Source organism: Heloderma suspectum, chromosome 1 (assembly GCF_057233095.1).
Source record: "Heloderma suspectum isolate Gila_16-S chromosome 1, 16-S_ref, whole genome shotgun sequence".
Classification (NCBI taxonomy): domain Eukaryota; kingdom Metazoa; phylum Chordata; class Lepidosauria; order Squamata; family Helodermatidae; genus Heloderma; species Heloderma suspectum.
In genome coordinates, this window is record NC_139458.1 from 393,356,215 (window position 1) to 393,382,898 (window position 26,684).

The window sequence follows — 26,684 nt, forward strand, 5'->3', positions numbered from 1 at the left end:
AGGCATCTCCTGCGCTAAATGCCCTTTGCTCTGTTTTAAAATAGATCGCAGATAATGAGCTATCAAATTACCCCATTGTGTTCTGCTTGAGTTCCTTCCGTGAAAAGAGGAAAAGTGGCAAGAAGAGGAGTGAGATCAATGAAAGATAATGGAAGATTCGGATATGGGGAGAAGGAGGGGGATGGGGAGTGGGGAAAGGAAGTGGGTGAGAAGGAAGTCATTGTGATCCTGTATTTAAAATGGAAGCAGAACGCCCCGTTTTAAATGCAGGATTTTCGGCTGGTGTAGAGATGCTCACAGACTGAAGTTCTGAACTTCTGAGAACTAAACCAGATTCAAGAGCAGCAAACTCATTAAAAAAAAACCTCATGTTTGTCCCAATCATGTATTAACAGGGAGGGATTGTCTCATTTTTAGAGCCAACAGGTGAGGAAAACTGGACCCTCCATGAACCCACCGCTTATCTCCCCATAGCTTCTCCCCCAGATGATTTTCAGCTGCGTTCTCTTCCAGTACTGGGGCATGGTTGAGAACCTGACATTTACTAGTTGAAAGAACAAAAGGATCCCAGGGAATAATTGCACAAGAGGCTGGGAGAAATTATGGAACTTCAGCTTTGATAAAACTAAATGTTTTTAAGGAAGCCTTCAACAGCCATTCTCCGAGGTCCCTTTGTTCTTCCAGCCAGTAAATGTCAGGTGCTAAGCTTGTTGCATCAGTATAACCCAGTATTCCCTGGCTTTTACACATTCTAGTCCTCAGAAGAGTGAAACCAGACTTAGTAGCCTAGCTTTGGAACACCGATGTTCTTACTTGCACAGTTGCACATGGGGTTTCTTAGGTGAGGAAAAAGCTAGTTTCACCCAGCAACAGGGAATTGCGGTTACTAGTGGCACCTGTGTTTTGGGGGTGATAGATATCTGAGGGCGTCTTCACGCAGAGCTTTTATCATGTTATTGAGATTGGTTACTCATGAAAGTTTGCGGGCCCTTTAGATGACACAGTTAACCTCCAGGGCATCTCCCGCACAAAATGATCTTTATTCCATTTTTTAAAAGATCAGAGATAATGCACTGTCAAATTACTGTACTTGAGTTCTGCTTGAGTTCCCTCATGAAAAGAGGAAAACGCACAATAAGATGAGCTAACCACAGCGCCATCTAGTGGCTGTGTAATGAAACATTTGGAAGACTCAGATAAAGGGGAAAAGGAGGGGGGAAGGGCTGGGAGGAAGCACATGTAGTCCATTGTGATCCTGCATTTAAAACAGAAGCAGAAAGCCCTGTTTTAAATGCAGGATTTTAGGCTGGTGTAGAGATACTCTGACACATTGTCAAGGTGTGAGACAAAGCACAAACAAGGAGGCACAGTGCACAACAGCTGGGAAACCAAGTTGTGAATCCAGCAAAAGATGGAAAAAAAAGTAAGTCTTAAGGCCATTGTATAAAAATACTTACAAGACTTTTTTCAGGTGCAGATGGAAGAGGGTTTTTCAAAATGATTGATAGGATGGGTCTTCTTTTGTTGGTAAAGGGGAGGTACATGGGAGATTAACATTTTTTTAAACATTCAAAAACTTTATTTTAAAAATAGTTTATACTAATAAATGGTAATAATTCTGCTTGTTCTTCTCAGCTACTTATTTTGAATATGGATCCAGTTCATCTGATATGAGAATTGATGACAACTACACCAGAATACAATATTCATATGACAAGGTTAGTAAAGTTAATGTTTTAGTTTCAATATTCAACAAAGTATTAGAAATAATGAAGGAAATCAGGTCCATATTATGCAGTACCTTCCATTCAAGGTGCCGAGTATCATAAAATCCTCCCAAATCTAGAAACTGCCGGATTAGCTCGAGTGGTGGCTGGGACCCATACTCCTCTGGTATTGGCATATTCAGATCATCAATGAACAGTAACACCTTAGAATAAGAAAATTACAACCCTCACATGAAGTCTATTTTCAACATATATCAACACAAATGTTGGATTCATAGCTACTGCCTGTAACATTTTTATTATCTACACACAATGGCCATGATCCAGTGGACTGTATGCACATATATGTATGTACACATTCATCCAAGAGATGATGTTTGGCCTTGACAAAGGCCTGCTTAATACCTTGGCTATTTTCAGACCATTGAGAGGGGGGAAGAAGCCATTGTGGCTTCTCCCCCCGGCCCCTGTCACGTGCGACCACCATTTTCATAATCTCCCACAATTGGCATGTTGTCTGAACTGGGTGGGCGCATAGCACAGCAGAGGTGGCTTCATACCCACCCTACAACCTCTACTGCACATCATGAGTTTTAGGGTGGGTAAGAAGCCACCTGCGCCACACTGCTGCCCAGTGTGGACAACATGCTAATCTGCGCTGCATCACGGGGGACTATGCAAATGGTGGTCATGCACACAGCACACGCGGAGGCGGGGGAAGAAGCCACGATGGCTTCTTCCCCTGCTGCGATCGTCCAAACTAGGGATGTACGAAACGACTTACTTATTTCGTTTCGTGACATCCGCGGTGGGGGGGAGGCGCTCCGTCCCTCCCCCCGAAATCCTCACCGGCCGGCTCTGCTCCATGGCGGCTCCACCCGCAGCAACATCCAGCTGCTGCTGGGCTGTGCAGGGACGCAAATGGCGGCTGCTCTAGCTGCCGCCACCGCTGCCATTTGCTTCCCTTTTTTTTTGCCGTGATAGGCTACGTAAATATTTACATAGCCTATTATGGCAAAAAAAAAGGAACACAAATGGCAGCGGCTACGGCGGCCACCATTTGCATTCCCTTTTTTTCCCCCATGATAGGCTACGTAAGTATTTACGTAGCCTATCACGGGAAAAATTGTGATGCGAATGGTGGCCGCCATTCGCAAAGCAGCACGAACGGCACCAGGTAGGTGCTCTGTTTCGCGCGCCTTTCGTGGGGTGGTGGGACGGGGGGGCTTCATTCCGCCACGGTTTTCAGGGGGCCGATTGCACTGGCATTCGGCCTCACTGAGATCCGTGGCAGAATTCTCCGCCATCCCTAGTCCAAACCCAGTCCTTATCTCGACTGTGTGGTTGCTCCCTTGTCATTTTCAGAAATGCTTGCAATCTTCGTCTATGTGGTTAGGGTGGATTGCATAGCTAAACAACCTTGCTAGTGATGCAGCCACAATGGGGTGAACGTTGGCAGCATGGTATATAACCATGCAATCCACCTTAGTCATGTGGGTGAAAGTTGCAAATATTACTGAAACTACTGACAGATATAACCACAACACACACTCCTTGGAATGTATGAACAGGGACAGAGCTAGAAGTGCTGACTGCTTGTTTGGTTCTGGTGGGTGTGGGGGGGGGCATGCATGTGTTTAACCACAAGTGCTACATGGAGAAAGCAATCCCTGGGAACTGCACATACTGCACACTTTGAAACATAAGGTTCCCAATCCAGCTTGTGTGCACAGATGTGTGTTTCTATTTGTAGATCAGGGTGACTAATAAAATGGAAAGTCATCTTTTTTTTCCCCTTTCAGAATGTGCATCACAAGAGTAGTTGAAATGCAACAACCACAATGTAATCTATAACTGTGAATGAAGGCCGGACTGGGCCTTGTAAGTAGTTTGGTTCAGGCAAGGTGCCTGATGGGATTGAGTGTGTGTGTGTGTGTGTGTGTGTGTGAACATGAGAAGGTAATTGTAACTTGCTCATAAGCAAGAAATTCCTATCCACCGAAGTAACTCATCCCTAAAGATAAGAAGGCCGCTGTGCTGATAAGACTGTGCTGAGTACTAATTGGTTTCTGAGCATACGTAGTGTGTTTTTCTTTGTTCTCCAACTTTCAGTCTGTATAAATCCATCCTGTTTTCTTGTGTGGGGAGACAGTTTCATCTGTCTCTCCCACAGCTGTGATGCGCTTTAATACATTTCTGACTGTTCACCCTAACCTACCTTGGATATTTCCTTAACATAACAAAGACTTTCCTTTCAAATGAAACTTACCTTATTGGGAAAGATAATCGCCTCACACAGAAAACTTGTCTTTAAGCATTGATTTTTATTCACTTAAACAGAAAATATATGGTGTTGCACAACACAGTCCTACTAACAAACGTTCTAGAATTTACAAAGAAGTCTTGAAATCCTCGTCTTCAGAGGATTTTAAAATGTATTTTTACCATTTTAGGCATGTACAGTATATTATTTTATTTGTATCCATTACACCCCGTACTTTCTTGTATATTTATTTATGATTAACATTTATATACCATCTTATCTGTTAAAAAGCCTAGGCAGTGTACGACAATTTAAAACAATAAAACCTTGCAACATTAAAAACTAACACATTTCTAATTAAAAAGATGCATCTTTACACCCTTCCTAAAGGCCAAGAAGGGACCGCAGTGGCTTAGTGGTTAAGACGCTGAACTGCAGACTGGAAGGTCGGCAGGTCAGCAGTTCGAGACCCGAGTGCTGCGTGACGGAGTGAGCTCCCGTCTTCAGTCCCAGCTTCTGCCAACCTAGCAGTTCGAAAGCAAGAAATTGCAAGTAGATAAATAGGTACCGCCTTGGCGGGAAAGGTAACAGCGTTCCGTGCACCTCGGTGTTCAGTCATGCCGGCCACATGACCATGGAAGCGTCTTTGGACAGCGCTGGCTCTTCGGCTTAGAAACGGGGATGAGCACCGCACCCTAGAGTCGGACACGACTGGTTGGGGACACTTTTACCTTTACCTTTTTAAAGGCCAAGAGAGTGGGAGCCAATTGGAATTTTTGAGAGAGATCATTCCATATTTTGGGGCAACACAGGAGAAAACCCTTTCACACACAGACAGACAGGCCTCTGTGGGTAATGGTGTCTTCAGAAAGGCCTCTCTTGCAGATCTCAATATTAGGGCAGGTTCATAGCAAGACAGGTAGTCACTTAGATAGCCAGGTCCTAAGATGTTTAGAGCTTTAAAGGTTAAGACCAACACCTTGAACTGAGCCTGGAAAACAATTGGCAACCTATGGAGGTCTTTGAGGACAGCTGTAATATGATCTTGATACCACGTACCAGTTAACAACCTAGATGTTGCACTTTGCATCAAATGAAGCTTCCAGATCCTCTTCAGGGGTAGCCCCACATAGTGCACATTGCAGTAGACTAAGCATGATGTAACCAAGGCATGTTGCCAAGTCAGACTAATTCAAGAAGGGTCGCAGTGGGCACACCAAGCATAATTGTGCAAACACACTCCTTGCCACCACTGTCACTTAAAGATCAAGGGACACTGTAGTTTCAAGAAGCTCTCCCAAGTTACAGAATGGATCCTTTAGAGGGAGTGCAACCCCTTCTAGAATGGGTTGCATTCCAGTTCTCAAGTCAAGCTTTCTACTGACCAACAACACCAACTTGTCTGAGTTTAACTTCAGCTTGTTCACCCTCATCCAATCCATTATTGAACCCAGGCAATGTTCAAGGGTGTCAACTGCTTCCTTGTACTAGGTGACAGTGAGTAATAGAGTTGAGTGTCATCAGCATATTGGTGCCATTTTACTCCAAAGCTCCAAATGACCTCTCCCAGTGGTTTCATGTAGGTATTAAACAACGGGGGGGGGGGGGACAAGATAGAACCTTGTGGGACACCACAGGCCAATGGCTATGTAGTTGACAATAATCCCCCAGCACCACCTTCTGGACATGGCCTGACAGAAAGGAATGAAACCCCTGCAAAATAGCACTCCCAAGGCCCAGCCCCACCAGACAGTCCAGAAGGATACCATGGCCAATGGTATCAAAAGCTACTAAAAGGTCCAAGAAGGTCACACTCCCCCATCCACTTCCCAGTATAGGTCATCCAAACATGACCAAGGCAGTCTCATATCCAGGCCAAAAGCCTGGTTGAAATGGGTCCAGATAATCCGTTTCATCCAGATGCACCTGGATATAACGCCCTCACCTTTTCGATCATATTAGCCAAGAATGATATATTTGAGAATGTCTTATACAGTAGTTAGAGAGCTCTCCTGGGTAAAGGGAAGGTTTCTTTAATAAAGGTCTTACTACTGCCACTTTTAAACAAGAGGGAACAACTCTCTCCTGCAAAGAGGCATTAATCATTTTCCATAGCCATAGCATCAATTCCACGTTGGACAATTTAATCAGCTAAGAAGGGCAACGATCAAGGACACAGGTGGTGGCCCTCACCATTCCACATACCCTGTCCACATCCTCAAGAACCACAAGCTGAAAAGAACCAAAAATAAATGGACAAGCAGTTGCCGAGGTTAGATCACTCTGACCTGCCCCAACATTGGATCCCAAGTCAAGGCGAATGTGAGCAACTTTATCCACAAAGAACAAAGCAAATTGTTCACAGTGAGCCACAGACTGCTCCATGGCTCTTCCTCTCCAGCATCCTGGTGAAAGAGGCCTTGTACAGTATGGAAAAGCATTGCTAGTCTGTTCTGAGTGAACATGATGGTAGCAGAAATGTGTGCTTTCTTTGCTGCCCCCACTGCCAGGATATAGGTCTTTAAATGATCTTTTACCCATGTTTGGCTGCATTCATTCCAAGTTCTTCTCCAGCAGTGCTCTATTTGCCTCCAAATGTCTTTATTTTCAACCCACCCCGGTAACGTGTTTTAGTAGCAATTCCCAATCTTCTCTGTCTTAAACAACCCTTAAAAGGTCAAAGATAGATTTTTTTCTACTATTGAACTTGGACAATCAGGTCCCTATCAATTTGACAGTAGAGTGTGCCACCCAGCAATAAAGTTGTTATTTCTGCATACTCAGGAGATATCCTGGGGTACAGAATTATATTAGTTTGAAAACAAAAAGAAAAGCAAAATTAAAAAAACAGAACTGTTCCCAGTAATGAACATTATCCTTAGCTTCAAGGATGTAAAGAATATCGAAAGTGTTAGTTGAGGGGACAGGGAATTGGCTGGCTTGCTGCTTCTAAGTGTATCCCAGAGGTGGGCATAAAACCCAGGGAGGGAGAAACACCATGAGGTTCTCCCTGCAGCACATTATGCGTTAAGTTTTCAAGAGGAAGGAAAAGAAAAAGGGCAGCTTTTCCTTTCCTCACTTTCCATAACCCCATATAGCGATAAGGCACTCAGCTTTGGTGCTGACAGCAAATCACCAGTAGTGCAAGGTTTCAGGAATGTAGAAAATTTAAAAGTTTCCTTCTTCCTATGTCCCCTCGCAAAATTCCAATGCCTTAAAGGTGGTACACAGTATATTTCCAATTACACTCCCGCAATAGGTCTTCACCTGTTTCTTACCTGTTTAGAATGTGGACCACCCAGGATATCTTTACTTTTCCCTATTAATTTCTGAAGAATCCAAGCCTTTGCTTGGGCAGCACTGGTATGTGCACCCAACTGTAGTGTCGAAATAATCGCATGTTTTGTACCTTCTGAAGATGACTCTTCTAGATCCGGCTCCTCTCTTGGCGAGCTCAGAGCTGAAACTTATACAAAATTATTAGGAGGCTTTAAAAAACAGTTTTATCTATTAAGTAACAAGCTTAAATAAATTCAGCAGTAAAATGGCCTACAACTTTCTCTTACTAAAAATCTAACTGAAGAGGTTCATTACCTATCTGAATATTTTAAGGAGTTAACAGTAAATGCAATATATACAGGATATTTCTATACAATTCATTCATTCATTCATTCATTCATTTCATTTCATTTCAATACCACCCAATAGCCGAATTTTTGCCACAGCAAAATAAAATATGGATGTCCAACTAGTATGAATGTGCTTGTCCCAATCTTGTCATAATCTGTACCTAGATCTGTTGTAGGAGCAGCACAACATAGGGAAACCCCACAATCCAGCAACTTTGCTTCACACCCAGCATAATCGCAGGGGATTCAATGCTGCAGTTCCTACAACACCATATCAGCAGTATGAAGAGTTGCTGACTGAAGGTACTGGCAGGGCAGAAAGGAAAGGGGATGCTTGGTCACAGTCAGGTTATTTGGTTAATTACTGTACATCAGGATACTGTTAAAGGCACAGGAGCCGGGCTCGTAAAATTAATATGTGGAAATTCTAAAACAGGATAGGTGAGGGCTAGGGATCTCAAAGAAATCCTCAACAGATTCAAATGAGTTTGGATTTCTATGAATCTGACCTGTAGATTCCACAGTGAACTGGCTTTTTCTGAGTCATGCGGATTCTATGGTCTTGTGGATGGTGTTTTTTTTAAGTTTGGGGGGGGATTTGTGCAAATTTGCATTAGTGCAAGTGCAAACAGGAATGACATTTTGTACAAAAATCCAATTCCGTCAATGAGTAAATGACAGAACAAAAGTCGCCTGACAATCTGTGAAACACAGACTGAACCGATTTAACACAATCCATACATCTCTAGTGAGGGGCTGCTAATCTAGGAACTTTAGCTTCCAGAAGGCTTCTTTGTGTGTTGGTCTGTGTGAAATGTTAAATGCTTCAACTTCGGAAACAATGTACACAAAGTTTATCCTAACTGAAGATTTTCTGATTGTAATATCAGAGATTTGGCAAACCTGCATTATGTCCATTTTTTTCCTCGGGCAAACTGGGAGATATATTTGCATAGTTTGTCATGATTTTTGAGATTTGTGAGAATGAACAAGAAATGAACAGAGGAGATGAACTGGTAGGAGAAAGGAGGACAGGTTTTTGGAAGCAGGTATTAATATAAAAAGATTTCAGGGACCCTACCCTACCTTGCACACAAAACCATGCCTGCTTTTAGCTCATAGCTTTGTAAGGGCTTCTCCACACAGAGGATTTTTATCCCACAATTTTATTGGGGTTTCTGCTTTCGGATTCTTTGCAGGATTAAGATCAGCCCTTTATATGTGTATTGGCCCCAGCAGCGTAGCCAAGTCATTTATAGTGTTTGAGGGGCCTAGAGATCCATAATGCTTGCTTAAGTTCATTATTGGTGCAATTCCCTTGCTAGTAAGCCTCTGAGCATCTGAAGATGATTCAGAGGACCGATAACAGCCTTCTCAGAGCATTCCTTAGAAAGTCTTATCAGGCTGTGCCTGAGAAGTGAAGCTCTGCGTTTATGCTGAGCTGCAGGTGGCTGTGCTTGAGAACCAAACACTTCTGGCCTATGCTGGGAATGGACGCTAGGGGGGCTTGCTAGTGTTGTGCTGCCTCATTGCTGACATGTATGGTATAAAACCCATTTGACCCCATGGCTTGTGGTTCAGAGAAGCTGGCTGATCCAACCATTGGGTACGCCTGTGTGCTGTAAGTTACTCAATAAAGTCTCCTTGTAAGTAAACCATTGAATCTGATTTATCACTATCTTGGCACTTTTAACCTAAGAGTTCAACACCCACTGCAGGGGTGATACAACATGTGCTTCCCTTCCCCACCTTTCCCCCCTTTAACTGCAGGTTCTATATGTTTCATTATAAAGCAACTGGATGGCGCTGTTGTTATAGCACCACTTCGTCTTTACACAGACAAATTCAACCCGATTCACAGTGCTTCTTTTTATTAGCTCATTATTTCCATTTCAAATTAAACAGTGGAAATGGTTGGAAACCATGGGAGAGCACTGGAGGTTGATGATGTCATGTAAAGGACCCACAAACGTCCGTGAGTAACCAATCTCAATTGCAGGATAAAAGCCCCATGTGGAGCAGCCCTATGCCTGATGGCAGGCCCTTCCTCTATTTTTGATTGATGTGAACTGCTTTGAAAGACAATAATTATCTGGAAAGCAGGATAAAAATGCAGTAAATAAAAAATAAAACCAGTGGATGTAGTAAAGCATTATGTGGAGGAGGAATCCCTCGGAAAACACGAGCAATGTTTTATTTTGAGGGAGAGATTACTTCTGTGGCATAGAGTGCCTTTTACTAACTTAGTTTGGTGTGCCAGCTGCAACCGTACCTGGACAGAGATCGCCTGGCCTCAGTGATTGCTCTGGTAACCTCCAGGTTAGACAACTATAATGTGCTCTGTGTGGGGCTGTCTTTGAAGATGGTTTGGAATCTGTAGTTAGTTCAGAATGCAGTGGCAATATTACTAACTGGGACTGGGTGTTATGATCACATTATGCCTATTGCATTAGCTCAGTCCAATTCTGGGCTCAGTTCAAAATGCTGCCTTTGACCTTTAAAAGCCTTCAGATCTTAGACCAGAATTCTTGGAGAACCATCTGTTTTCATACCTGCCCACCATATTTCTATCTTCAATAGAGGGCCTTATGTGGATCCCACTCCATCTGAAGAACAGTAGGTGGCTAACAAGAAGAGGGCCTTCTTACTCATCGTTCCCTAATTATGGAATGTACTTCCCAGAGAGGTCTACCTGCCATCTACTTCAATCTTGGGTGTGGAGTTTGCTGAAGATGTGTGCTGATTTTCCACTTGGGGCTCACTTCTTTGAGACTGTTCTCCCCCACACACACACACACTCTAAGTACTATAAAAGCCAAACATGGCAGAGGCACACGTCTTTGGTGTGAGCCAAAGGGCCCTTGCCTTTGGCTGTTTGTCTGTGGCCTTTCCAAGCAGAATCAACACCATCATAAGAAGTTCGCCTGGATCTCAACTTGGGAAAGAGATGGTGCCAGCAATATGCATTTCTAAAGGAATCTATCACCCCACCACTCCGGAAATATTCCAGAATAAAGGGTTTTTAAAAGAGAAAAATAAGTCAGGGCTGAAGAGAGTCAGATACAAGAATACAGGGACTGCATGTTTTCTGTCTGCAGTAATTGATATGGGGTGGGAACAGTGGAGGCTAGAGGCTCCGATTTAGGTGGGGTTGTAAATCCATTCTGGGTTTTAGTCAGAACCAGCAAGAAATCTAAAGGCGCTATCCAAGGTGCTGAACCTTTTCCCCAAAGTAGGATCAGCATGTTGGATACTAGGGATGGCGGAGAATTTCTCCCTGAATCTTCGGGAGGCCGAGCACCGAGGCATTCGGCCCCCCGAAAGTGTTGGGGAAATTCTCTGCCGGCCCCCCCCCCCCCCCGGGATGGGACTTACCTTCAGTGAATGTCCCTCTTGGCGGCGGGTCCCAGCGGCGGTTCGGCGGGGGCGGCGGCCGGTCTCCCGACCGGCTGCCGCCACCGCCATTACAAAATAAAAAAGTAAGTAAAAAAACAACAACACACACCCATGATAGGCTGCGTGACGATTTATGTAGCCTATCACGGCTAGATTTCCAAAGTCAGCCATGATAGGCTATGTAAATCATCATGTAGCCTATCACGGATGACTTTGAAAAAAAAAAAGCGCGTACGCAAATGGCGGCGGCCCATGGGCGCCGCCATTTGCGTTCCTTATTTTGGCACATCTAGTCTACGTAAAGATTTACGTAGAGTACAGCGAAAATAAGGGAACGCTATTTGCGTTGCCCTTATTTTTGCCGTAGTCTACGTAAATCATTACGTAGACTAGACGTGCCAAAATAAGGAACGCAAATGGCGGCGCCCATGGGCCGCCGCCATTTGCGTACGCGCTTTTTTCTTCTTTTTTCCCAAAGTCACCCGTGATAGGCTACGTGACGATTAACGTAGCCTATCACGGCTGACTTGGAAATCTAGCCGTGATAGGCTACGTTAATCGTTACGTAGCCTATCACGGGGTTTTTGTTGTTGTTGTTGTTTTACTTTTTCTTTCACGGCCGGGGAGACGGGGCGCTTCTCCCCAGCCTGAATTTCAGCTGGGCGAGGCGGGGCGCCTCCCCCCCGGCCTGAATTTTGGCCGGGCGAGGCGGGACGCCTCCCCCCCCCTCGCCTGAACTTCGGAGGGAGAAGCGAAGCGCCTCCCCCCCACCGCGAATCATCCCTGCGAAAAGGTAAGTGACTTTCGTACATCCCTATGGATAACTCCTTTAGAGTTCTGGCTGGTTCTGAATAAAACCCAGAATGGATGCATAACCCCACAGAAATTGGAGCCACCAGTCTCCACTGAATGGGGAATAAGGAGACATGCTGCGATTTGCCAGGGAAAGTCAGAATTATAAGTTCATGGCTGCTTTCATATGCTATTCATGTTTGTATACATTTTATTTATTTTAACTTGTGTTAAAATAAGGGCAACATTTTTACTGGGGATTGGGAATGCTGTGTTTTGCAATGGAGATTACTAGATTCAAATACACAAATCTGAATGTATTTTGTAGTCTTTCCAACATCTTTCTATTTTCCCAGGTCGTTTTGACATAATTTTAGTCCTCCTGCTGATAGTTTTTATCTGGCTTTTTTTACTGCCTTTTAGCTCTTGTGTTTTTATGATTATTTAATTAGTTTTATTTGTATTTTAATTATTTGTGCATTTTTCAATATAAAGTGAAAACCTTACTGAAATCTATTCCCAAAACCTTTCCTTAACTTATATAAAAATCAATGACATCATACACATTTCTTTAGCTGAAGTCCGCGATGTTTTCCAAGAACTACGAAATACATCAGATCTCAAGTAATTGAAAGTCTTCAAGAAGCTAGGAAGAAGAACATACACATGCAGATACAAAAATACAAGATGTAAAAAAAGAATCAATATTGTCACAGAATTAATAAACACAGCTATTGGCAGATCGTTTCTAATACTTTTGACAAATATAGACTTGTTATTACATTGCTGTTGATAGTTCACCAATACTGATAATTACCACCAAGGAAAATATCACATGAACCACTAGATATGCGAATGTACATTTGCAAAACATTGAAACAATTAAAAATAGAAATAGATAATCTGTATGGCCATTTTCACCCCCCTAAAAATAAATTTACTCCAAATATTTTGATCAAACAAGCAAGCAAGCAACTCCTACCACAGCTATATTGCAACCAAAGTTAATATTTCCAAAGGTGGGACTCTGGCCTTTCAGGAGCTGTAAACAGAAGTAGTAGTTGGATATCCCCATCCACTCTTTCCAAAGCTGTTGAATCCAGCTCCAAAGAGAAGCCCTACACTATCTCAAACTTGAACTCCTCTTTAAAAATATATTTTATTCCTTAATGTCATCTAAAACTAAAGAGAGCCCCTTGTCTTTTCAGCTCAGTTATGTCAGCTTTGAAGGATCTGATGAGAAACAAATGCCCATGAATACCCCTAGACTGGGTTGAACATGCAGTGAAAACATTTAAATGAGAAGCAGATGATAAGAGTAGGTGCTAGCAGAGTACATCAAAGTTCAATTTGATTATATCATTCCTAATTGCATTGACAGGTAGTATAAAATTAGATAGTCATTTTTAAAGTTTGGATTAGCTACCTTGCTTTTGAAGTTTCACTGTAATAAAAGACTTCTCCTAAAATTGTTCCCATTTTTAGATGTAATCCTCCTTGTTTCTGAAGTCTTCTAAGCATGTCCTCAATCATAGCAGTCTTCCCGCTACCGGACTCCCCTAAAATTAACAGATAGTTTATCAGGGTACTCTGTGGTTGTGATGGAGGCAAAGGAATAGTTTCTATAAGGAATTTTGGCTTTTCTGAGATCCCGTATTTAGGGAAGGCTTTAGCTGCCAGTTAACTACCTATAGTGGATTAATTTACTTCAAACAAAAAGTGTTCTAGGTGGGTTCAATTCTGATTTTATACGAACAAGAATTAGTAATCTTTGGAACTATTTTTATTTGTACTATAAATAAAACTCAATAAAGCATAACATCAAATGGTAAAACATATTGCAGTATAATAGTCCCTGAGCAATAAGAAATGTTCAAGATTTCATGATCTTAATAGTTCAAAATGAGAGTTTTTTCATCTAGGTTTCTTACCCAGCTCTGACTAGGCTGTTTTAGCTGACAGGTACACAGGTTTGGTGAGTTTCCAGATGGTAAAGAAACTACCTCACTCCAAAATCAGAGCATACATATACTTTTTTGTGTAGAAATGATTTCATATTTTAATTATGTCCCTTCAATTAGGCCTCACTCATTACTAAACATTTATAAGAGATTTAGATAATATAAGTTCTAAATTTATCTGAATTTTTGACCCATCCTAACTACAAGTTTAACTATGTTCTAACCATAACATGAGTAAGGGCGCAATCCAGTGGGGATAGTCAGCTGCCTCTGAATTCAGAGGTCACCAACTATTCAATGCAGGGTGGGCGGAGTGCAGAGGAGATCTCCTCCTCCATGCTCCGGCCACTCTGCATTAGCAGCTAGATGGCCAATTTTGGCTGTCTAGCCAGAGTGGGGTGCGGGGAGGCCAGATAGCACATAGGAAGCATTGTAATGACATTTCCACCATCCTGCCCCTCCCTGCCCCCAGGAATACCCCTCTCCATGCTGCTGTTACGAGTGTGTAGACAGGGATGAACTGTGCCTCTTACAAGGGGGTGGGGGCAGGGAGGTGGTTTTCTGGGCTGCGCTGGCTCTGAGGTCAGTTCTCGAAAACCGAATAATCCTATGGCCATCTAGCCACTGTCTAGCGGCCATAGGATTGTGACCTAAATCTAGTTAATGTGTTTATACATCTCAATTTATTATTGACCATTAATTATTGACCATTAGCTGATAAGCAAAACTCAGTCTAAGCAAACTTTTGGCCTGGAATGATACACTGACAAGCTAAAACACTTCAGATAAACTGTTAAGTTCTATAGCATTCCAATAATGCTTTGACAATCCAGCACTCTTCTTTGTTTAAGATATTATCCAGATTACCTTGTGAAACAGGTTCATATTAGTTATCCAGAATTCTCTGTGATTGTATTTGTGTCTTCCCTTTAATACAATCATTATTTTGACTTATTTACATATTTACATTATGTTTCATTAAACATTTTTAGTTGTTCTTCACTTGCCATTTCATGACAAAACATCTTAAATTGCTTTGATAGAGGTAAGCTAGCAAATTCTCAGAAGCTGTACTAGAGAATTGGGGATTTTAGCTTCTTTGTGCAAAAGTGCACACATTGGGGAAAAGGGGAGAGAGGAATAACTCCATGACAGTTGGTTAGAATGGGGCAAAATTGAGGGTGGATGGAATCCTCTCAGGGGGAGCCTTCAGATACTGCACTGGAGAATCAGGGATTTTGGCTTCTTCGTGCAAAAGTGGGGAGCCTGGACAGGGGCAGGAAACAAGCCTCTCTCACTGGTTGAGCAGCCCTGCCAGTTTGATGACAGTCAGTTCTATTCCCCCCACCAAACCCAGAAATATGTTCCTTTCAAGCGCTGTGTGCCCCCTGAAACCTAAATTTTAAAGGTATGGTACACTCGGCTTTCCTTGCTTCGTGTGTCCCTGATGGACCAAAGTCAGTTCCATGAAAATCTGGATAATCTAACGCGCTTCTCATTCCATTGTCATGAAGATCCCCCCAACCCCGCATCAGGCAAGTATTAGAACCATAAAGCTGCTTAGTTTAGCAGGGATACCTTTATCTAGGTGTTACTGGTATCAATAGCAGACCTGGCTACATTGAGAGAAATAGGACTACTTATATGACCAGTTCCAAAACTAAAGATGGGATCATCAACATCATGGGGGTTATAAAAGACAAGGGTTTGATGGGTTTGAAAGAGAGAGAGATTATGGGAGAATGAGAAACCTGCCAAACATGCTTAGGCTGACTTTGCCCACCATGCCTTATATGAAATTCTGATATTGTTATATTGAGAGGAACTTAGGTTTTACTATATTAACAATATGCTTGCTGCTATTTTCATTATACTTTTAGTGATTATAACTTGTGTATGTTAGGGATGTGTGTGATCTGCTTTATCATAACAAAAACATGTTATTCTCTTAGACTGTTTGAACAATAAATACATATTCTTTAGTACCAAATTTGTGTTTTCTGATTTGAGAAAAGTTTCAGGGGCCACTACCCATATATTAATTCTTGAAGCCCAAAACACTCACTGAGGATTTGTAAGGGTGCAATCTTATTGAGATAGTCGGCAGCCTCCAAAGTTGGAGGCTGCTGAGTATCCGATGCAGGGTGCCTGTAGCACAGAGGTGATCTGTACTATGGCTGCCCTGCATTTTTGGCTAGATGGCCAATTTTGGTTGACTAACTGTGGCTTCGGGAAGGGAAGGAGGCTCCATGGCACATAGGAAGCTGCATAATGCGGCTTCTGCAGTCTCTTCCCCTCCCCGCCCCCTTTTCCCTGTCTTCAGGAGGGGGAGGGGAGTGTGGTTTCTGGGAACTGAGGTGGGAGCCCTGGCTCCAGAAACCAAAAAATCATGTGGCCCTCTAGACACTGTCTAGTGGCCATAGGATTGCTCCCTAAATCTAGCACTGAGTGGGGTCTGTCCTTAAAGCTGTTGTATTCTCTCTTGATCAGGTGAATCTCAGATAAACCCATTCAAGTTTGGGAAACAAGCTAGTCAGATGGAGTGAGAATGAGTTACTCATCTCAATCGGTCATGACTTGGACTCCACACTTAATCCAGTGTCATCAGTAGAGGTGACAACAAGCCTGAGGATATGGACAAGGTGGTTTCCTGAGTCCAGACAAGCACTTGTATGCTTGATCCTTGCCCTTTGTGGGTTATTAAATCTAGCAGGGTTGGGATGTCTTTCTGGATCCAGGAGGTTATAAATGCTGCATTGAGAGGGAGAAGTTCCAGCTTCCTTAAAGGAAGCCAGAATTCAATCACTCCTGAAGAAACCTAGCCTGGACCTGGAAGATGTAAGCAACTATAGGCCTGTTGCTAACATTCCTTCCTAGGTAAGGTGATGGAAAATGAGGGCCAGACAACTCGAGTCACTCTTGGATGAAACTGACTATCTAGAACCATTTCAATCAGGTTTCACTCAAGGTTTTGGAACTGAAACTGCCTTGGTTACCCTGTGAGATGACCTTAGCAAAGAGAAATTTAGAGGGAGTGCAATCCTGTTGATTCCCTTGAACCTCTTGGCAGCTTTCAGTACCACTGATATGATATCCTTCAGGACAGACTGCTTAGGTTGGATGTGGGAGGGACCAATTGGCAGTGTTCTATTCCTGCTTGGATGGCTATTTCCAGAAGACGGTGCTGGGGGATTGCAGCTAAATCCCATGGCAGTGTCACTGGTGAGAGCATCCCAGGGGGGTCTGGTTGGCTGCTGGAGTTGACCCAAAGCTATGATAAGGAAGAAAACAGAGTTCTGTGGAGAACCCACCAGCCAAGCTGGAAGTTGAACAGAGTCCCAGCTGCTAGGCAGCATTTCAGAGAGGCCAGGGCAGGATGACAGAGTGGAGAAGTGAAAAATTTGAAGGATAGCTGTCTTCTAATACACAAATTAGTATGGGCAATGTTGATCACATTACTGAATGAAATTCTTGAGCATCCCTAGCTGTGACACCACCATATTTTCTGTAAATATGAAATATCTCTCCCCTACACTGCTTTTCCCCTCTTTCCACTTTGACACCCCCAAAACAGGCATGTAGATTCTGAATTTAGAAATCTACTAGTAGAAATCGTGCACTGGGATATACTGTTATCCAATATTACTCTCCAAAATGAAAAAGAGTGTCAGAAGACTGTCTTGCAAGCAACTCCTCGAATAATTTTATTCCACAGCACAAAGCGATGCCAACATACAAAATAAAGCACAATACACACCAGGCAAAATATTATATGTAACAAATTTTAAAATCAAGCTTACAAAAAGTAAATCTAGGCTTCCTGTACATGCTTGATATCTATATCTGAATTTCATACCAACATGATCTTTTTAATATGTTCTGCTCACACAAATAGTTTTATTTATGAACTGGGCTTTAAAAAAACATTTATAATAAGTATATTGCACAAATAATCAAATTTGTTTATACGTTATTTTAATTATGAATTGCACACTCTTTTCCAGCAGATTATACTTATTTTGTTCTGTAGTACTTAAGAACAATCTTACCTATAATCAGTACTGGCTGCTTATTAAATAAAAGGAGGCTTGTTAAGAAAGTGTGTCGAATTGTATCAATATTGGGAATAAATGCAGAGATCGCCATTTTCTTTTCTTGGTTTTCTGCCATTGTATTATCAGAATCTGGAAGGTCTAAAGTCTCTAAATTTAAATTAAATAAACATTCCATTATTTCAGATATTTGGGATATTTTCTTGTCATCTTGAAATTATAAACTAATTACAGATAAAATCAGAGATCAGGATCTACTGTTACATCACACTAGATTATTTGAAGGAGATGGGCAAAAGTTTCCAGACTGCCAATCATTTAACAATAGCAAGAACATATTTTCCCCTAAATCTTGCTGTTAGAATCTCTCATCTGTAATAACACAGTGTATAGTCTGTGGAGTGCAGTAGGTAACTGGTACTGTCCTCGAGTGACTATTTTGCATTTGATTTCACCCTCCTCAAGCTACTAGATGTGGTTGATAGACCTTAGGCTTCTAGTAAAAACAAAGTACATCATACAAGCCTAAAGTCTGCCTATGGGCCATCACCATATTAACATTGTTCTGTTACTCCTATTTCCCTGTATTTTATATATTTTATCCATCACAATGTATTGGATCTGATAGTCACCAGTGGTCTGACGATTTCAATGTATTTTATAGTAACTGTTCTTCCAGGTCTTGTGGTTTATTTCTGTTGGTTGTCCTACAGCCATTAGTGCTTTCTATAGCCTGGCACTTGTTGGAAAATATTGTCCTAGGATGGGCAAAGGCTACAGGTAGCCACTGAAATTCATGTCAAATCCATTCTGTCTAGGTGAGGGCTGGAAGATATTTATTCGTATACATGCGGGCAGAAGAAAGGGGAAAGAGCCTAAGGTTGGAGCTTTCTGAAAATCTATTGCTAAGAGATTTCCAACTGGTCGAAGTAGATTCCTAAAAGCTCTACAAGTAGCCCTGCACAGGATCAGATCCCATATGTGGGGCTTCATAGAGGCCTGCGGTTGTGAATTACATTGCTTAGATACTTTCTTTGTTCCTATCCGATCAACCCGTGGGGGCAGCCATCTTTTTTCTGTACAATGCCCTTCAAATGACACAACATCATCACAGAATATCTTCCCAGAGGCATTTGTGGCCCCATTTCCAAAGGATGTGCTGTTCGTACATGCTTAGCTAAGCCTGTTGGTGCTTTTAAAGGCTAGAAAATGGAGGGGGGTGTTAAGAAGGAGCACCTTGTTATTTAAAACATAAGCACCACCTCCACCTGCAACTGAAACTTCCGCTCCTGATCTTCAAGAGAGATTTTGTGCCCTCAGTGCCCAAGAAAGGCTGATGTTTGGATCAGCCTTTATTCATATCCTATGGAAATTCTTATTATTCATGGAAGTAGCTTCACCAACTAAATGAACACCAGTGAAATGTACTGAGGTAAGTCATCTTTTCACTAAATATCCTGTGGCTAATACCACAAAGACTCTCATTTTACCCATGTATTTATTTAAAACATCTAAATCCTGCCTCTCTCTATCCTCAAGGTAGCTTACAATAAAAACTAAATCACAAAAAATACTAAATGCAATGTTAAATGAATTTCTGAGCACTAAATAAAATATTTCCAGGAGCACTGAAGTAAAAATACAATACTATGGATTCACATTAACTATTCTTACCCTTCTGAATAAGAAACTGTGTACTAGGAACTAAATATGCCCATGGTTCAAATTCTCCTGTTTGTAAATCCACAAAATAATCAAAAACAGTTTTGTCTCCAGATGGAATCTGAATATCTGCAAGTCAGAAAAGAAATATGTTACTAATAATATGAAATCTAAAATAATTCTGGTAAAGAGTGAATATTTACTATGAAGCACAAAGCTGATATATTTCTGTCATATAATCACCACAAAGTAAAATGTTCAGCAGGGAAATATTTTTATGAAGTAAGCTTCAACTGGTAAGAGTGTACATGCACTCAAGTTTCAAAAAGAGCCTTTTATTTTTCAGAAAGTGTAAACCTATTAGGTTTATACTAGTCAACAATCCTGAAAATAAATGGTTTTCTTCTCATTTGTGGATTTGCTTTTGAATTTCTATCACCACCATCTGCTGATGCATTTTTGTGCACTGCATTATTGTGCATTATCATTACTTGGTACAGGAAAGATGGGAAGGGGACTCTTCTATATAACACCATCCTAAAGGCATTTTGGCTAACGTGGCAGGGTATGTGTGTCAGATATGTGATGAGCTATTGGAAATGTATTGTAGTTAACATCTAGTATACCTGGACAAAGCTATAGTACTTGTAGCATTGATGCCACAAGACTGAACACATGAAACTTCTCTTATACTGAATCGGATTACTGGTTCCTCTAGCCCACTACTGTCTATTTGGACTGGCAGCGGGTTCCAGGTTCTCAGACTAGAGTTTTCTCCAGCCCTACTGACTGAGATCCTTTTAACTGAATATGTCAGGAATTGAACCTAGGTCCTTCTGCCATGCAAAGTCTGTGCTCTGACACTGAATGACACCCTTCCTGAGCTACCTGAATCACTTAGGATCCCATTCTAGTTATGCAAATATGTACTAATATGTATGCCAGCCTTTCTCAACCAGATGTTTTGGATTACAACTCCCATTAGCCCCAGACAGCATGACTTGTCAGAGATGATGGGAGATGTAGTCAAAAACATATGGCGGTACCCAGATTGAGGAAGGCTGGTATTGCATTGCATCTATATAGATCTTTAAGATTAATGTCTTTAGTACTGAGAATTTTGGAATTCTGTTTCCAGTTCTACTACTCTATTCAGCTGTAAGATTTGTTCTGCATTAATTAGAATAGAATATATTGAGAAAAAAGCAAAGGCTTAAAACTTACTCGCAGGGGGCTTTCTTTCAAACATATCATGAACAAGGTGATTGAAGTCACATGTTACATTTGCAAGATCATCATGGCTGGTATTTATACCAATTAGAGTCTCTCCCTCATGCTCTTCCTCTCGTCTTAAAATTCCTCCAACAGCCCATGTAAATGCAAATATGAAAAGTTTCCCTAGCAATACTATTCGTTTATTAGGTTGCTTGTCCCAAAACCATCTCTGCTCTACCCTGAAATTAATGCAAAGAGAAATGGATTTAGTAATTAGCAGATCGTATTTAGTAACTAGTGATGTTCTAGTTCTGTGCTTCTTCAAGGAAGGTCAGGATACATATGTAGTAGACAAGAGAATATAGAAATGTATTGGACTACTCAAAACAGAACTACAAATGTAAGAAATGTATGTAGGTGGCATGGTGGTACAGTGGAACTGCACAAATACACCAGGGGTTCATGTCGGCATTCAGGGAAATACCAGACTTTCCTTGTTAGACAACCCCCTGCTATAATGTTTGCAAAGAACAAGAGAGGCCCTGGAGGATGACAATGTTGTTTAAAGCTACTGTGAATGAGAAATCACAAGTGCACAATAAATGCCTTTTGTAGAAAGGCTCTGAATCATCTGGGTCCTTTTTCTTGTCTTGAAAGCATATCCTGTCAGGATTGGCAGACAGGGTTCCTTCGCCAATGAGGGAAAGGACTGAAAAAACAGCCAATAGTAGAAGAATAGTTGTTGTTTTTAACTCACTTAAATTTAGGGAGAAATTATTTCTGCTTGTCTGTGACAGAGAATCCACACTCTGATCCTCTTGTGTGAGGCAGGCTTCTTGCATAGGAATATGAACACAGTCATTTGCCAGCAGATAGCCTGCTTGGGACAGTTTTCATCACAGACAGCAACAAAGCGTACTGGATCTTCCATCTGCTTAGAAGAATTATGATGCACCTCACATAAAAGTAAGTCAAGTAATACAATGCAGTATTTTCTAATTGGCATGTTGGAGAAATCAATTATAAAATCAGGCATTTCATCACTTTTTGATAATTCAGTAGGTGCCCTCATGGCTCACCCACCTTTTCTTCATTATTGATGGGACCACTCCACTGAGTGTACTGGCTACATTTGAAAACTGAGAAGCACCACTCTCGATCACTGTTGAGAAACTCACTGTGCTTTGTCTTCTTTTATTGCCTTTAATGTAATGGACCAGATTAATCATTCAACCCATTCAAGATATAACAACATACAGTACATATTATACTTGAAACAATTATAATTTCCTATGCAATTGATTTTACATTTTAATTTCAGTTAATCTTTTCAGTTTTGATCCTAATCTACTACAAAGGGCGATACGTTTTGAAACACCAGGCTGGCTGTTGCTGTTTCAGAAATTAAGTGACGAATCTTAAGTACATGTACAAAACATGAACTATTTCAATATTATTATATTGCTTCTTTTCATCAGGAAGTAATACCAAAGGAAATTGGACAACCAGTTGCTGAAGCAGGTTGACTCACAGAAATATTTGGGTGTGGCATTTAGGGTGCAATCCTATGCATATTTAGGCAGAAAAAAAGTCCTATAATTCCCAGCATTCCCCAGTCATCTTCCTGGCTGGGGAATGCTGGGAGCTGAAGAACTTTTTTCTGTATAAACATGGATAGGATATGCCTTTAAACATTCTGGATCCTGGTCCACTCATTTGAAAGCTACTGCACTGGTGGCTAATGTAACTTCTAACACTATTTTTCATTTCTCAGCTGGAGCAGATGGAAAGTTAGCGATGCCTGTGCTTGACTGTCCCAGCTCCTGTATTGGGCCCCTGTGTGGGTTCACTCAGATATTGGGGCCCTGGAATCAGAACAGCTTAAATGTCTGTCTAGACCCCTGGGTGTTCCTAGATTCACCTCCAAGGCAATTGTCCAAATGAAGACAGACTATTTTTCAGGTGGGAACCTTAGCTCAGAAGATGGCTATTTATTTTTGGCTTAAGATAATTTTTCAACAGGGCTCTCTTCTCATTTTACTGGAATTTCAAGACATGTGGGAGAACCATGGGCCACCAAAATGCATGAAATCATTTCTAAACTAGGGGCCTGTTTCCACCAGTGGTTTACTCCAAACTGGCTGCGTGTGGAGGTCATTAGGATACATGACATCATGGACACCCAGCAGCCACCCTGGAGCTTATTGTGGGAAAACTAGATTTTCTGAGACTGCTTAAAGTCCGATTCTTTTCCTTAAGTTGGGTTCTCCCCAGTATAGTTGCTGTGTACCCCAACCTCCGCATTGACCTCGGGTATGCTAGCCCTGCCCAGGGGTGTGCCTTTCACCATGATGCCAGCCAAGGGGTGTTTCCTGTCCCTGCACAAACCCATTATTGTCTCCTCAGAAGTAACTCCCATTGTGGTCAATGAGGCTTGCCCTCTGAATGCCCACAGAATTTACAGAGATCCCCCTCAATTGACATGGCACAGTTTAAAGCCCTAAGTGCGGTAAAGCGTGATCACAAGGCTCTGATTCTCATTTGTGTGGTTTATTACCTTGGAAAGAAAATACTTCAACCCTTCGCTATAGAGGGATTCCTGAACGCGCTTGGGGATTCTCTGGGGCACACCAATGGCCACTTGGTCGAGACCCTGGTGGGTGGCTGGAATGCCGCAATCACTGGGGCATTAGATCAGGTGCCTCCGAAACGCCCTCACCCCCTGAACAGGGCTCGGACTGCACCATGGTTCAATCCGCGGTTACGAGCTCTGAAACAGGAGGTGAGACGGCTAGAGTGCCGGTGGCGGAAGTCTCGCTCCAAAGACGATCAGACATGGGCTAGAGCTGTATCTTCAGCCTATCACGTGGCGGTGAAGGCAGCAAAAAAGGAATATTATGCTGCCTCCATCGCGTCTGCAGAGTGCTGTCCCAGGAGGCTGTTCCAAGTGGTCCGGAGCCTGGTCGGTCCTGTGGCTCCGGAACCACTGGAGCATTCTAAGGCCTCCTGTGAGGCCTTGGCAAGGCACTTTGCAGATAAAATTGATCAGATTAGGTGTTACTCTGCACGCTGTGGAGACAGTTAGTGAGCAAGAGGCGGCCTGTGGCAAACCGGTTTTGTGGGATCAGTTCCAGCTTCTTCCTCCTGATGAAGTGGACAAGGTGCTTTCATCTGTAAGGCCGACCACCTGCTTAGTTGATCCTTGCCCATCTTGGCTCATTATGGGCTGCAGAGAGAGACTGGGTGAGGGGATCAGGGCGGTGGTGAACGCCTCCCTTGAGGAGGGAGTGATGCCATCAGCCGTCAAGGAGGCAGTGATAAGACCGCTCTTAAAGAAGCCCTCCTTGGATCCTCAAGTTCTGAACAACTTTCGCCCAGTGTCAAATCTGCCATTTTTGGGCAAGGTGATTGAGCGGGTGGTGGCGGTGCAGTTGAAGGCACACTTGGAAGAAACTGATTATCTAGACCCATTTCAGTCGGGCTTCAGGCTTGGGCATGGGACAGAAACGGCCTTGGTCACCTTGGTAGATGATATGAGGAGGGCTCTGGATAGGGGTGAATGCTCCTTCCTTGTTCTCCTCGACCTCTCAGCGGCTTTTGATACCGTTGACCACGGTATCCTCCTGGACCGCCTGGAGGGGTTGGGCACTGGAGACACCGTATTGTGGTGGTTCCGGTCCTTCCTCTCCGGCAGGTACCAGAGGATAGCACTGGGAGAGGAGGTTTCGGACCCGTGGCCACTCACTTGTGGGGTGCCACAGGGTTCCATTCTCTCCCCGATGCTATTTAACATCTATGTGAAGCTGCTGGGGACTATCATCAGGAGGTTTGGGGTACAGTGTCATCAATATGCGGATGACATGCAGCTCTACCTCTCATTCAAATCTTCACCAAGGTTGGCCGTAGAATCCCTGTCCAAATGTCTGGAGACGGTGAGTGGCTGGATGGGGAGGAATAAGCTGAAGCTGAACCCTGAGAAGACCGAGGTACTTTTGGTGGGAAACAAGAGGAGACTAGGGGATGTTGACCTGGTGTTAAATGGGGTACGGCTACCCTTGAAAGACCAGGTCCGCAGCCTGGGGGTCATTTTGGACTCCCAGCTGTCCATGGAGGCTCAGGTGTCAGCTGTGAGCCGGACAGCGCTGTATCAACTCCATCTGATACGGTGGCTGCGCCCCTTCCTTCCCGACCATCTGCTCCCATCGGTAGTACATGCCCTGGTCTCCTCTCGTTTAGACTACTGTAATGCGCTCTACGTGGGGTTACCCTTGAAGATGGTTCGGAAGCTGCAGCTGGTACAGAATGCGGCGGCTCGCCTGATTAAAGGCAGCCACTGGCGAGATCACATAACTCCAGTGCTGAAGGAGTTGCACTGGTTACCAGTTGTTTTCCGGGCCAAATTCAAGGTGTTGGTTTTGACCTTTAAAACCCTATATGGTTCCGGCCCAGCCTATCTTAAGGAGCGCCTCCAGCAGCACCAGACAGGCCGCTTAACAAGATCAGCCTCGGATGGCCTTCTCTCTGTCCCATCAGCCAGGACAGCTAGACTGGTGGGGATGAGGGAGAGGGCCTTTTTTGTAGTGGCCCCCACTCTGTGGAACTCCCTCCCTAGGGAACTCCGTCATGCCCCCTCTTTAATGAGCTTCCGTCGTGCATTAAAAACGTGGCTGTTCAGGCAGGCATTTGGGGTGGGTTAGGGTATTTTAGAAAATGTTTTTATTGTAGAATTTTATTGTTTTATTGTATGTTGTACATCGCCCAGAGTGGCTGGGTGACCAGCCAAATGGGCGATTAATAAATTAAATAATAAATAAATAAATAAAGATCCTGCAGGTTAAAATGGGGGCTCATTTCTGTCTTTGTGTTTACTGCTGTCTTTCCCACAACAAACCCATTAGTGTCTCCTCAGAAGTAACTCCCATTGTGGTCAGTGAAGCTTGCCCTCTGAATGCCCACAGAATTTAGGAAGAAACTACTTCCACCCTTTGTTGAGATCCTGCGGGTTGCAATGGGGGTGGTTTCCATCTTTGTGTTCTCCCTACCCTTTCCCAGCACAAGCATATGTGTGTCTACTCGGAAGTAACGCCCAGTGTGCTCAATGAGACTTGCTCCTGAAATGCAGGTGCATCTGGACTTTAAGGAGAAAAGGCGAGGAGAGGGGGGAAGCCTCTCTTATTGGTTGAGCAGCCCCTGCCAATAAGATGATATTCACTCCACCCCCACCCCAGGAAGTATGTTCTGTGAAGTGATTTTTACTGGTTCGGAGCACTCCCTCGCAGAGCCCTGCATGGACCAAATCGCAGCAAAGCTGATTCCTTTTTAAAAATCCGGTACTCCTCCATTAGCTTCTCCTTCTTTTGTCATGGAAACACGGCCTAGGTTTCTCAGTAGGTTATTTGATTGCAAGGGCTATGAAAGTGTCCATCTGGAAGTCTCAAGATGTTTGATTGATGCTAACTTCCACACTACTACTACACTAATGACCATGTGTTGTTCCAACATGCTGTATAACCCTTCCTGGGAAATTGCCCCCATATTTGTCTTTTATCTGTCCATATAGTTTTAGATGGCTCTTAACTAAATGCAGATTAAACATCCTGCAGTTAATGAAGGTTAAGGGATGCTATAGTGGCCAACTTAGGGTGAGTAGGCATTGTCCAGTTGGATGCAAGATGGTAAAGGATCTAATTTACTTTCTTTTGGAATGCCCATTGTATCTAGCACTGGGGACTCAGTACCTTGATCCCCTTACTCTTGGTATTAAAGATAACCCCTCTTTAAACAAAAATGTATTTGTATCGACTAGGACAGATTATTTTGGGACATACCTCACTGCTAAATTTGTTAAGTTGGCTCTAGGGAAGAGGAAGTCTTTTATCTCAACAGATGATAACATAGACCATTGAGCTATTTTAACTGAATTAATAAAGTTTAATATACAATCAGTTGTTGGCAATTTGTTAAATTATTACTTATTTTCCTATTAT

The 26,684-nt window shown here is 42.8% G+C and overlaps 1 protein-coding gene across 1 annotated transcript in view; it reads right to left on the reverse strand.

The window, feature by feature from the left end:
• The window catches only part of DNAH14 (dynein axonemal heavy chain 14), a 237,827-nt gene that overhangs the window by 110,301 nt on the left and 100,842 nt on the right, over positions 1-26,684 (reverse strand). Inside the window, 9 exon segments of the mRNA XM_084820967.1 lie at positions 1,802-1,930; positions 7,269-7,450; positions 10,414-10,418; positions 12,373-12,453; positions 13,234-13,366; positions 17,818-17,970; positions 19,495-19,611; positions 20,707-20,936; positions 21,781-21,898. Coding sequence (XP_084677093.1) covers positions 1,802-1,930; positions 7,269-7,450; positions 10,414-10,418; positions 12,373-12,453; positions 13,234-13,366; positions 17,818-17,970; positions 19,495-19,611; positions 20,707-20,936; positions 21,781-21,898 — 1,148 coding nt within the window.